The sequence below is a fragment of the Sapajus apella genome, unplaced genomic scaffold, assembly GCF_009761245.1.
Source record: "Sapajus apella isolate SASKATOON/1434 unplaced genomic scaffold, GSC_monkey_1.0 scaffold14, whole genome shotgun sequence".
NCBI lineage: Eukaryota > Metazoa > Chordata > Mammalia > Primates > Cebidae > Sapajus > Sapajus apella.
Window position 1 is genome coordinate 5,468,200 of NW_022436954.1, and position 12,565 is coordinate 5,480,764.

At 54.9% G+C, this 12,565-nt stretch overlaps 1 protein-coding gene across 3 annotated transcripts; it reads left to right on the top strand.

Annotated features, from left to right (window-relative positions):
- Window positions 1-1,121: 1,121 nt before the first annotated feature.
- Window positions 1,122-11,516, top strand: RELA (RELA proto-oncogene, NF-kB subunit). 3 transcript variants are annotated; one of them, XM_032282836.1, is made up of 11 exons: window positions 1,122-1,213; window positions 2,178-2,204; window positions 2,299-2,450; window positions 2,553-2,701; window positions 4,150-4,241; window positions 4,571-4,702; window positions 5,536-5,640; window positions 5,857-6,069; window positions 9,070-9,150; window positions 9,242-9,316; window positions 10,107-11,516. In XM_032282836.1, the coding sequence occupies exons 3-11, from the start codon at window positions 2,358-2,360 to the stop codon at window positions 10,727-10,729; spliced, it is 1,563 nt and encodes a 520-aa protein (XP_032138727.1). In that variant the 5' UTR covers window positions 1,122-1,213; window positions 2,178-2,204; window positions 2,299-2,357; the 3' UTR covers window positions 10,730-11,516. The 3 variants fall into 3 exon arrangements, with proteins under 3 accessions (XP_032138727.1, XP_032138726.1, XP_032138725.1); XM_032282835.1 differs by lacking the exon at window positions 1,122-1,213 and adding an exon at window positions 1,294-1,558; XM_032282834.1 differs by lacking the exon at window positions 1,122-1,213 and adding an exon at window positions 1,623-1,690.
- Window positions 11,517-12,565: the final 1,049 nt, after the last annotated feature.

A 12,565-nucleotide genomic window follows, 5' to 3' on the forward strand; every position in this document is an offset into this window, starting at 1 on the left:
CAGCCTGGGTGACAGAGCTAGACCTTGTCTCAAAAAAAAATAAATACAATACCATACAATACAATACAGAATTCTGGATGGTGGTGGCCCCTTCAGTTTTGCAGTGGGTACACGGGTGTTTATAGCATTAATTTAAAGGTTATAAATATACATGAATTTTAAGAAAAGGATCCATGCAAGATTCAATGATAATTTTATGTCATTAACCAAAGATTTTGATTAATCCATTCTGCCACCTGAAGTCTGCCTCCCCGTCCCCTAACAAAAGTAAACACTTTGCTAATCAGGGCCAGCCACTGGAGAAACTGAAATGAGTGGGCGGGGTGCTAACTCTATTTTCACTTTTCTCTTCCTGTTTCTTCAGAGCCTGGGAAACAAGTCAGAATTTCCAATCTTTTCCAATTCCCACATGATTTCCTAATTTAAGACGAATTCAGAGAAAAAATAAAGTCTTTCTCCATCTGGAGAAGACTCCGCCCCCTGCAGTGGAGCATCCTCCTTCGGGGAGGAGGCGTGGGGTGGGGGTTCGCCAGCCCCAGCCCCCACACGGACGCGGCTTGGTCTTGGGGGTGATACCCGCACTGTGGGGGTCACATGACAGAATTAGTAGTCAGCCCTAGCTGGAGGTCCAGGGCAAACGCAGACGTGGGCGGGGGCGTCTTGACTCTGCTGATTCAAGTGTCCCCTGGGGGTCCCGGACCTTCTGAGACAAGCGCCAGACTGCGGAGACGAAGCTCCGGGGTTTATCCCCGGGCTCCTCCTGCTCCCACAGTCGCTGAGGGCCGGCAGTTCGGCTGCATCTTAAGCTGACGCTTTAGAGTGAGAAGGACGAGCCCTCGGCCGGCTCGCCGGCGGGAGGGCCTCGGTCGTCCCATCCGGGCTGCAGGCTCTGCAGAGCTAGTCGATACACTGTCAGGCGAGGAGGCCCGGCCGCTCCCCTTCCCCAACGCCGCATGTAGATTGGGGTGGCTAGGACATTTTAACGTGCTTCTGAGACAGTCACCACCAAAAGGCGCCTTTAGCGATCAGGAAACCCGCGTAAAGTTCAACCACCCGGCCTTTGCGGGCGCAGAAGGCCAAGCCTGGCCTTTCCCTGCGCGGGGCGGGTAGCCGCAGCCCAGCAGCCCTGGCTTAGCTGTAGACCCGGCCCAGAGTGACATCACCAAACTCCGCCGATTGGCGGGAGGGGGCCCCGAAATCCCCTAAAAATAAAGTGAGTAATCGACGGGCACGCCCTCCAGGTGGGGCCGGGACTCGGGAACTAGCAGAGCAGCCGGCCGCCCCAGTCTCTTCGTCCCTGGCGAGGCGCGCACTTGGCCCCGGCCCCCGGCGGCGGCTGTACGCGCCGCCTCTTCGTCCTCCGCGCGGCGCGCACTTGCTCTCGGCCCCTGCGCTGGGCCGCGGCCGTACAGCGCGCAGGCGCAGCCGGATTCCTGGCAGTGACGCGACCGCGGGCGCGCGCGGCGCATTTCCGCCTCTGGCGAATGGCTAGGCTGTAGCGCCCGCCGCGGGCCCAGCTGCGACCCCGGCCCCGCCCCCGGGACCCCGGCCATGGACGGTGAGGTCGCCCTCTGACCCCGCGGGGTGGCTGCGCCGGGGCCGCCGGGGCTGTGGCGGGAGCCCCCGCGCCGCTTTCCACCCCTTCCTGCGCCGATGGGCGCTGCGCAGGGAGCGGCCTGCCTGCTGGATGGTGGCTCGAGGCGGGGCAAGCGGGGAGGGGTCTGACTCAGTTTCCCCTCTGGGTGGAGGGGAGGGCCTTAACTCAGTATCCTCCCTGGGTGGGGGAGCGGAGGGAGCCTTGACTCAGTTTCCCCCCTCACTGTCCATGGGGGCAGCTCTGGCTTCGTTTCCCTGTTAGGGAAGAACGCATCTGATTCAGTTTCCTCTCTGGACGGAGGTGGGGCGTGCCCTCCCCCAGTTTTCCTTATGAAAGTACAACAGGCCCTGATTCAGTTGTCCTCGGGAGCGGAAGGATTCCTTACCCCGTTTTCTTTCAAGAAGCAGGTGTTTCTGGTTCCTTCCCCCAACCCTTTAGTTTCACCGCCGGTTCTAGGGAACGGGTCCTGACTCTGTTCCCCTGGGAGGGAGCCTGGCTTCTCTTCTCCGTGGGGAGCAGATTCCCCCTGGTGAGGTTGGGCAGTGGGTGTTTGCTGACCCTGATCTCCCTCACCTTTCAGAGCTGTTCCCCCTCATCTTCCCGGCAGGTAAGTGGCCTCCGCGGTGGGTGGTCGGGGAAGTGCTCCCTGGGGTAGGGCATCGGCGGCAGCCACCTAATGGATCTTCGGTGTCCCCTGGCAGAGCCAGCCCAGGCCTCTGGCCCCTATGTGGAGATCATCGAGCAGCCCAAGCAGCGGGGCATGCGCTTCCGCTACAAGTGCGAGGGGCGCTCCGCGGGCAGCATCCCAGGCGAGAGGAGCACAGATACCACCAAGACGCACCCCACCATCAAGGTCAGCACTGCACCGGGGAGTGCGGGGTAGGGACTCTGAACCCCAGCCCTCTGTGTTTGGGAGTCAGGTTTGGATGTCTGGGCTTCTTTGTACTTTGGACAGATCAATGGCTACACAGGGCCAGGGACAGTACGCATCTCCCTGGTCACCAAGGACCCTCCTCACCGGCCTCACCCCCATGAGCTTGTAGGAAAAGACTGCCGGGATGGCTTCTATGAGGCTGAGCTCTGCCCGGACCGCTGCATCCACAGGTGAGCTCCCTGCAGTCTAGGAGGCCCAGCCTGAGGGGACAGGAGGCGGGCTGTGAAGTAGACGCTACAGTGTTACTCCTTTCTGGACACAGGACAGAATTCCTCACTGCTTGCTCTGACTCAGTTCTGCAAGTAAACTCCCTTTGTTTAGAAATTATCATTTGTACTCTACTCTAGCAGATAGGAGCTCTAGGGAATAGGGATAGGTCCCTAATCACTTCTGAATCCCTGACCCCTGTAGCTGGAAGGACAAGTCCCTCAGAGTCACGTCTCTTGTTTGAGAAAGAAAACCACTGAACCAATACTCTCCCCTGGAGTTGACGTTACAGTTGACAGAGACAGGCTATAAAAAAAATATACAGGCCAGGCATAGTGGCTCATGCCTATAATCCTAGCACTTTGGGAGACCAAGGTAGGAAGATCCCTTGAGCTTAGGAGTTCGAGACTAGCTAAGGCAACATAATGAGACCTTATCTCTACAAAAGCTAAATTAGCTAGGTATAGTGTCATGTTCCTATAGTCCCAGCTACTTGGGAGGCTGAGGTCGGAGGATCACCTGAGCCAAGGAGGTCATTGCTGCAGCAAGCTGTGATCACGCCACAGCACTGAAGTCTGAGTGACAGAGCGACACCCAAGTAAATAGCTGGGCACGGTGGCTCATGCCTGTAATCCCAACACTTTGGGAGGTTGAGGCCGGTGGATCATCTGAGATCAGGAGTTCGAGACCAGCCTGACCAACATGGTGAAACCCTGGCTCTGCTAAATACAAAAGCTTAGCCAGGTGTGGTGGTGCACACCTCTAATGCTAGCTACTTGGGAAGCCGAGGCAGGAGACTGGCTTGAACCTGGGAGGCGGAGGTTGCAGTGAGCCAAAATGGAGCCATTGCACTCCATCCTGGGCAACAGAGTGAGACTCTGTCTAAAAATACATAAATAAATAAAATATAAATAAATACACAGATAAGTAAACAAGGTACTGTCAGAGTAATAATTTCAGTGCTGAAAATAAAACAAGGTCATAGGATGAAAGGATAACCTGGGGTTGGGGAGTGAGGGGAGCTAGTGTGATGAGTTTAGATTGGGAGGTCAGGGAAGGCCTCCCTCAGCTACGACTTGAATGGTGAGAAGGAGGAGAGAAGTAGGAAAAAGAACATTCCAAGTGCAAGGACCTTGAAGTGGGAATGAGTGTCCTGTGTTAGAGAAGGGAAAGGAAGCCCCTGTGGTTGTAAGCAGGCAGCCTGTAGGGAGGCTGGCAGAGGCGGGGGCGGGGGCGCAGAGGTGCTTGTCAACGGAGGGGAGGGACAGGGTTCATTGCAGCATAGTCAGAAGCCACTGGAGGGGGTTAGGTATGGAGCGATGATCTGGGGGTGGGCAGGGGAGGAAGGAGCAGGCTGGGCAAGGCAGGAAGGTCCCAGCTCTGCAAGAGACAGATGAGTGGGGGCGTTCAGTTTCCAGAACCTGGGAATCCAGTGTGTGAAGAAGCGAGATCTGGAGCAGGCTATCAATCAGCGCATCCAGACCAACAACAACCCCTTCCAAGGTAAGGGTGAACCTGCCTGCCGCACCCCTACCCTCTGTCACCGTCCCCAGCCCGCCTTTCCCACATCTCTCCCTCATTGGCCAAGACACAATAAAGATGGAATCTTGCTGCCCTTTCAGTACTCTCCCACTTTACCATTGGGAAACTGAGGCCCAGGAGAGGACATGACATTCAGGGTCACAGTGGAGGCAGTGCTGGCTTCTGCCTTCTCTAGGACTTGTGTTGCACACACGCACCAACATCCCTTCCAGCGCACAGCTCCCTGTCGCCACTGATAGCACCTATAACCCCCTTTCCCTTGCTCTCCTGATCACCTGTTTTCCTGGCAGTTCCCATAGAAGAGCAGCGTGGGGACTATGACCTGAACGCTGTGCGGCTCTGCTTCCAGGTGACAGTGCGGGATCCATCAGGCAGGCCCCTCCGCCTGCCGCCTGTCCTCTCTCATCCCATCTTTGACAACCGTGAGTGGCCCGGGAGCCACAGGAAGGGGAGAGGGGTGGGTCTGGATAAGGAGGAATGGGGTTGGGTTGAGTGTGGCCTGCAAGAGGTACTCTGGCTTCATTCAATCATCTTGCATATCCGTCCTCTTTTCTGTGCCCAGCTCTTTGTTGGCTGGGGAGAGAGGGCAAAGACGACCCAGAGCTGTCTTTCAGGTATAGCTCCAGCCTGGAGTGAGTCTGATGGGAAATGGATATTTTCAGTATCATGTGATGAAAAGGTGGTGTGCCCACAACTGCGATAATGACTGTAGGAAATGAACTCCCAGGAACAAGATAGTGTTCGAGAATGATGATTCAGTGATGGAAACCCACAGATGAACTGGGCTGACTGATCAGCTGCAGTCTTTAATTAAGTAACCAGCAGGATGAATGGAAATAATACAGTTCTGGAGCCCCAAGGATGGGAAACTAGGATAACTGGGGGTCAGGAGGGAGGGGCTCATTGCCAAGGTGGGTATGGACTGGCCTTAAAGATTACTTGGGTCAGGGGGAGAAAGAGTGTGACCAGATTGGCGCCCACTGGATTATAAGCTCCGGGAGAGCAGAGAGGTTAGGTTTTGTACATGGTTGGATTCTCCTTGCTTAGATCAGTGTTGAGCACACAGTAGGCAAATACTGGCTGAATTGGTTGGGGTGTGGAGCCAGTAAGAAGGTCTGACTTTGGCTGCAAAAACGTAGGAGGCAAGCTCTGGGCAACCTTGACTCTGGGCTGGGCAGAGAAGTTGCATCTCCTGCAGGCCACCCCAGGGACCTCTGGTGGCTCAGGTCCGCCTTCCTTGTTCCCTCCGCCTCAGGTGCTCCTAACACTGCCGAGCTCAAGATCTGCCGAGTGAACCGAAACTCTGGCAGCTGCCTCGGTGGGGATGAGATCTTCCTGCTGTGTGACAAGGTGCAGAAAGGTACACATCAGGAGGCAGGGTGGGCTCTTGGGAGCAAGGAGTGAAGCTGAGTAGAGATGGGGAGTGTCAGGAAACTGGCTTTGGATACTTCCTCCTGTGCCTGGGGCCTCAGGTGGGCCTCGGGGCAATATATCTCAAGAGACAAGCATCAGAAGTTGAGGGGGGGACTGTAGAGGGCGTGACATACTGACCACACTGCCACCCCATCTCCTGCAGAGGACATTGAGGTGTATTTCACGGGGCCAGGCTGGGAGGCCCGAGGCTCCTTTTCGCAAGCTGACGTGCACCGCCAAGTGGCCATTGTGTTCCGGACCCCTCCCTACGCAGACCCCAGCCTGCAGGCTCCCGTGCGTGTGTCCATGCAGCTGCGGCGGCCTTCCGACCGGGAGCTCAGCGAGCCCATGGAATTCCAGTACCTGCCAGATACAGGTACACAGCTGAGGTGGCAGCAGCAGGGCAGCTGGGCTGTGTCCCATGAGAGAGGCCAAGACTGCTTGTCTGGGGTTGTAGTTGAGAGCCGGAAGCCGGAGTCAGAGCTTGGGATTTATATGGTAATTGGAATCCATTTCTTGCCTCATTTAATAATAATGTTACCTCAGACATTGAACTAGTACTACACATCTGCCCCTATTCCAGGATTACCTGATTTTAATCTCATGAGCCTTTTGAGGTAGGAGATGGTGTCCAACTTGCCTGGCTTCACGTGGCTAGTGAGTAGCAGAGTCAGCTTTGGGACCCAGGCCATCTGGCTTCAAGGGTCCTTTCACCACACTGATTGTCTTGTCACTGCCATACAGCCCAGCCACATTTTGGTTGAGGTTTGAGTACCCACTTGGTACCAGGGCCTGTGCCAGGTATTGTGAATACAAAAAATGAATAAGACATACTCCCTGCTTTCAGAATCTTAGTCACTTAGGGAAGACAAATGTGCAAAACAGATCCATAAGTCACAGAATGACATGTGAAATGGAGGTATGCGCAGAGAGCCATGGGAGCACAGTGGCCTCCGGGGAGCTGGAGACTGCTGCATGGAGAAGCTGGCATTGAAGCTGCAGAAAGACGCAGAAGTGCATTCTCTAGGCACGTGACCCAGCACCTGGAAGGGAAGGGCTGGCTGTTGGCAGCTGCACAGCCTGTTCAGGGGCATCTTTGTGATTTGAGCTGATGTTGAGCAGTAGCAGGCCCAGAGAGAGGAGGGCCTGGTTAAGCTGAAGGCCTCATCCAGGGTTTCAATCTGAAGGCAGTGGGGAGCCATCGAAGGTTTCTAAGCAGAGAGGTGACAGGAGCAGATTTGGAAGTTGACTCAGGAGGCCACTTGTAGAGGATCAGAGATGGAGAGACTCAAAGCAGGGAGGCCATTCTGGAAGATGTCAACTGTAGTCCAGGAAGAGAAGATGTCTCGTGAACCAAGATCACATTTCCACCACTGCCGTCAGTTACCCTTCAGCTGTTTTGTGTCATTTCTTTTTTTTGAGACAGAGATTCACTCTTGTCACCCCAGGCTGGAGTGAAATGGCACCATCCCGGCTCACTGCAGCCTCTGCTTCCTGGGTTCAAGCGATTGTCCTGCCTCAGCCTCCCTAGTAGCTGGAATTACAGGCGTGCGCCACCATGCCTGGTTAGATTTTGTATTTTTAGTAGAGACAGGGTTTCACCATGTTGTGCAGGCTGGTCTCAAACTCCTGACCTCAGGTGATCTGCCCACCTTGGTCTCCCAAAGTGCTGGGATTACAGGCGTGAGCCACTGTACCCAGCCTGTTTTGCATCTTATGGCCCAAACTCAGTCTCACCTCAGGACCTATGTCTAGCTGTTGCCTCTGCTTGGAATGCCTGGCCCAAGGTTTTCTGTTGCCGTTTTTCTGGTTTTTGAGATGGAACCACTACGCCCAGCCCTGACCCAAGGTTTTCATGCAAGTGGCTCACGCCAGTCCTTCCCTGACCACCTCTAAATTAGACTGTCCTCACCTCACTCTGGTATTGTTACATCACCGTGTCTTCCCTGGAGCACCATCACTTGAGATTTTCTGGTTTGTATACATGGTTGTGTCCCTATCACTTTCACTAGGATGCCAACTTTTTGGGAGCAGACACCTTCTGTGCTTACTCATGGCCACATCCCCAGTGTCTAGAAGGGAGGCTGGCACATAGTAGGTGCTTTATAAATATGTGTCAAGTTAGTGGTGGGGAGTAAGAAAAGAAGATAGTCATTCCAAGGTTTCTAGCTTTGGTGACAGGGTAGATGGATGGTCAGGGAATATAGGAGAAAGAACCCAGTTTTTGAGGAATAATGAAGTTGTCTTTGAATTAATGGAATTGAGGTACTTTGGTGCTACTGAAGTACCAGGGTACTTAGAAAAACAGTTCTGAGGCCGGGCATGGTAGCCAGCACTTTTGGGAGGCCGAGAAGGGTGGATCATGAGGTCAGGAGTTCAAGATCAGCCTGGCCAAGATGGTGAAATCCCATCTCTACTAAAAATAGAAAAATTAGCCGGGCATGGTGGCACACACCTGTAATCCCAGCTACTTAGGAGGCTGAGCCAGACAACTGCTTAAACCTGGGAGGCGCCGGGCGCGGTGCCTCAAGCCTGTAATCCCAGCACTTTGGGAGGCCGAGGCGGGTGGATCACGAGGTCAAGAGATCGAGACCACCCTGGCCAACATGGTGAAACCCCGTCTCTACTAAAAATACAAAAAACATTAGCTGGGCATGGTGGCGTGTGCCTGTAATCCCAGCTACTCAGGAGGCTGAGGCAGGAGAATTGCCTGAACACCAGGAGGCGGTGAGCCAAGATCGCGCCATTGCACTCCAGCCTGGGTAACATGAGTGAAACTCCGTCTCAAAAAAAAAAAAAAAAAAAAAAAAAAAAAAACCTGGGAGGCGTAGGTTGCAGTGGGCCAAGATTGCGCCACTGCAGTCAGCCTGGGCAATAGAGCGAGACTCCATCTCAAAAAATGAGAAAAACAGTTCAGAAAGCTCCAACTAAATTATCAAACCATTAGAGATAAGAATAAGAGTCTCTGCTGAAGTCATAAGTTGTGCCTCAACTGCCTCAGAATGCCAAGAAATTGTCTCCAGGCCTGGCTGGAGGCTGGCAGTAAGCCACAACATGAGCAATGCAGGAAGGCATGAGCAATGCAGGAAGCATGAGCTGGAAGCTGGTACCCCCCAGGGCTCCTCTTTCCCCAGAGCATGGCCCCTCTACTTGGCCTCACCATGTGGCCTTAGAGGGGCAGATTCAGCCAAGAGGCCTTTTCCAAAAGCTGTGGGATTCTCAACTGCTGAGTGTCACACATCCCTTCTCACTGTCAGAGAAGGTTGGGAGAACGGGTCTTGGGAAAGCCCGGCTCCTTGCCTTACTGGGGGGCCTTTGAGAGCACTGGGGGCCCACCTGAAGTGAGTATGCCCCCTTCTCCCCCTTACTTTCCCAGATGATCGCCACCGGATTGAGGAGAAACGCAAAAGGACATATGAGACCTTCAAGAGTATCATGAAGAAGAGTCCTTTCAGCGGTGAGAGGGGACCGGGAAGGCCAGAGAGGAAGGCAGGGGGCAGGGAGGGGACACCCCAGGGCTGAGAACTGACCCAGCCCTTGCCCTACAGGACCTACCGACCCCCGGCCTCCACCCCGGCGCATTGCTGTGCCTTCGCGCAGCTCAGCTTCCATCCCCAAGCCAGGTAAGGATTTCCTTTTGTCCCACTGGAGCGACAGGTTCAGCTCTCTTCAGCCCATGGCTGAAATGCTTTCTGGAAGGGAGATGAGCAGAGGAACTGACCTGAGCAGCAGATGCCTGAAGCCAGCTCTCCTTTGGGCCTATGTTTCTCAGGGGGTGGGGTCTGGTGACCTCCAACAGAGTCACTTGAGAAGCAGTAGAGATGCAGATTCCTGGGCCCCATTACAGACCTACTGAATCAGTGGCTTTGGGAGGATGCTAATGCACACTGAAGCCTGGGAACCACGGTGCCACTTAAATCCTATATTGGATATCTTGGGATTCAGAAGTTAAAAATGCAGAATCTCTGCTCTCATCTCTCAGTTGAATTAGTGGGAAAAATCACCTCTAAATTAGCAAGATGTATATGCTGGTGTGGGGCTCAAAAAAGACTGACAAACTGTCCACTTAAAGCCGATACTCACTTGGTGCTCCATGGGCTTGTTGCCTCTTGGGACTTAGTTTTTCAGCTGTAAACTGAGGAGACCAGCTTATCTCTCAAAGTGTCCCTTCCTCTAAAAGGCTGGGAAAGCTTCATGGGCTTGAATAGTCAGGGAGGACTCCAGGATGGAGGCGTGACTAGGACTGGACCCTACAGGCGGGGTCAGATTGGGTAAGAGAAAGGAGGTAGGGTGTTGGCAGTGACTCCCTAGAAAGATTGAGCCTAAGCACCATCAAGAGGGGCTGGAGTATAGAGGACGGATTGGATCTCTGGGGCTTTCTCTGACCCTTGCCTCTCTGTTTCTCTTCTCCAGCCCCTCAGCCCTATCCCTTTACGTCATCCCTGAGCACCATCAACTATGATGAGTTTCCCACCATGGTGTTTCCTTCTGAGCAGATAAACCAGGCCTCAGCCTTGGCCCCAGCCCCTCCCCAAGTCCTGCCTCAGGCTCCAGCCCCTGCCCCTGCCCCACCCATGGTATCGGCTCTGGCCCAGGCCCCAGCCCCTGTCCCAGTCCTAGCCCCAGGCCCTCCTCAGGCTATGGCCCCACTTGCTCCCAAGCCCACGCAGGCTGGGGAAGGAACACTGTCAGAGGCCCTGCTGCAGCTGCAGTTTGATGATGAAGACCTGGGGGCCTTGCTTGGCAACAGCACAGACCCAGCTGTGTTTACAGACCTGGCATCCGTCGACAACTCGGAGTTTCAGCAGCTTATGAACCAGAGCCTACCTGTGGCCCCACACACAACTGAGCCCATGCTGATGGAGTACCCGGAGTCTATAACTCGCCTAGTGACAGGGGCCCAGAGGCCCCCTGACCCAGCTCCTGCTCCACTGGGGGCCCCAGGGCTCCCTAACGGCCTCCTTTCAGGGGATGAAGACTTCTCCTCCATTGCGGACATGGACTTCTCAGCCCTGCTGAGTCAGATCAGCTCCTAAGGGGGTGACGCCTGCCCTTCCCAGAGCACTGTGTTGCAGGGGATTGAAGCCCTCCCAAAGCACTTACGGATTCTGGTGGGGTATGCTCCAACTGCCCGCAACTTTAGTGATGTCTTCCTTGGAGGTAGGGGAGGCACATTTTATCTTATTGGCAATGTCTGTATCTCTCTCTCTCTTTGGAGGTGCTTAAGCAGAAGCATTAACTTCTCTGGAAAGTGGGGAGCTAGGGGAACTCAAACTCTTCCCCTATCCTAATGGTCAGCTCCCTTCTCTGTAGGGATCTCTGGAGTCCCCCACCCCCATCCTCCAGCTTCTAGTACTCTCCTAGAGAGAGGAGTAGGCTGGAGTTAAGGCCTTTGAGCCCACAAAGCCTTATCAAGTGTTTTCCATCATAGATTCATTACATCATGATCAAAATAACGCCCCAGTTCCCATTCCCTCTGTTGCACTGGCATTGTTCCTGTGCCTAACACCAGCATTTGAAAGGCTGGCCTTCCTGCCCTATAGGGGTCTCTGCCAGCCCTTTCCTTGCTCAATCGAGGCTGAGGCCGAAGGAAACAAGTGGAACAGCAATTGCTCTCTAGGATCCAGAGGGGGTTGGGTCTGCGACTTCCCCTCTCCCCCTCTTCTCAAGTGCCTTAATAGTAGGGCAAGTTGTTAAGAGAATGAGGGAGAGCAGGCTGGCAGCTCTCCAGTCAGGAGGTATAGTTTTTACCTAAGAATCAAAGCACGTGGACTCTTGCTCTTTCTACTCTGAACTAATAAATCTGTTGCCAGGCTAGCTAGAGATTTGCTTTTTTTTTCAACAAACACTGAGCACACACTTTGCTAGTCACATCAGGCTGGATGCTGGTGGTAGAGAACTGGGTGAACGTGTGCACTGTACTCTGGCAGTCTTACCCGAGTTACCGTCCAGTGGATGAAAACGGGCAGCTAAGGCAGGAGTCCTAGCACATTGAGAGCCTGGTAGGGGCCCGCTGGCTGTGGGGATGGAGCAGTTTCAGGAGTCTTCGAAGAGGCTTCATTAGCTTCAGGTGTTAGATGATGAAAGTGGCTCTCGCAGAGGAACTAGCCAGCGTCAGTGGTAACAGAACGATGTTGGAAAGATTTGATGGGGCCAGGAAATTTGGAATTAATTCCTTGGGTGGTTCGGGGAGTGTGTGCTTCTCTTGGGGAATGTGTGGTACCAGGTAAAGATCCACCCTGCTCTACCGATGCTTTCATACTAGGTTCTGGGACGAACGATGAAATCAATCCACAGCCTCAGGAAGCCAAAACAAAGGTCCAGCCGCAGCCCACAGGGCTACAGCTGGACAAACTTCCGCTTTGGCCCAGCGCAAGCGCAGCAGCGAAAAGTGGTGGCCGGCTTGGGCTGCCTTCTCGTGTGCGCATGCGCACAAGGAGCCCGCAGCGACGGGAGGCCGCGTCCGGCGGCTGGGGGAAATCCCCGCTGAGGCAGAAGGCGTCTTGCTCTGGGCTTCGCACCGTCGCGGGAGGGCGATGGCAGAGGATAGGGGGTTATCTCAGCGGGATGCGTCCCAAAAGTCAGCGACTCTCCTGGGAACACAAGAGGCCCTGGGTGCAGGCTCCAATGGGCGGCGCCTGCGGGACGACAAGCGTACCGCGTCGAGGAATTGGAGCCTTCCCCAGGACTCCGGCTCCGTGGGCGGCCAGGGGCGGGGCCTGGAGCGAGGGCGGGCCTCGCCGGAACTCTCACGCGAGGGGGCGGACCCAAGGCTCGCAGTAGCCGGGTCAGAACCCAAGCGAAGCTGCTGGGGAGCTCCTGGGAGGCGGGGCCGGGGAGGGAGCGGGCGGGGCCGGGGAGGGAGCGGGCGG

What these genes read in the sequence shown, in the direction of transcription:
- RELA (XM_032282834.1), top strand. Translation starts at nt 1,654, where the DNA reads ATGGGCGCTGCGCAGGGAGCGGCCTGCCTGCTGGATG. An exon ending in AGACGCACCCCACCATCAAG is followed by an intron (nt 2,451 to 2,552) that starts GTCAGCACTGCA and finishes TACTTTGGACAG; the next exon opens with ATCAATGGCTACACAGGGCC. An exon ending in AGCTTCCATCCCCAAGCCAG is followed by an intron (nt 9,317 to 10,106) that starts GTAAGGATTTCC and finishes TCTCTTCTCCAG; the next exon opens with CCCCTCAGCCCTATCCCTTT.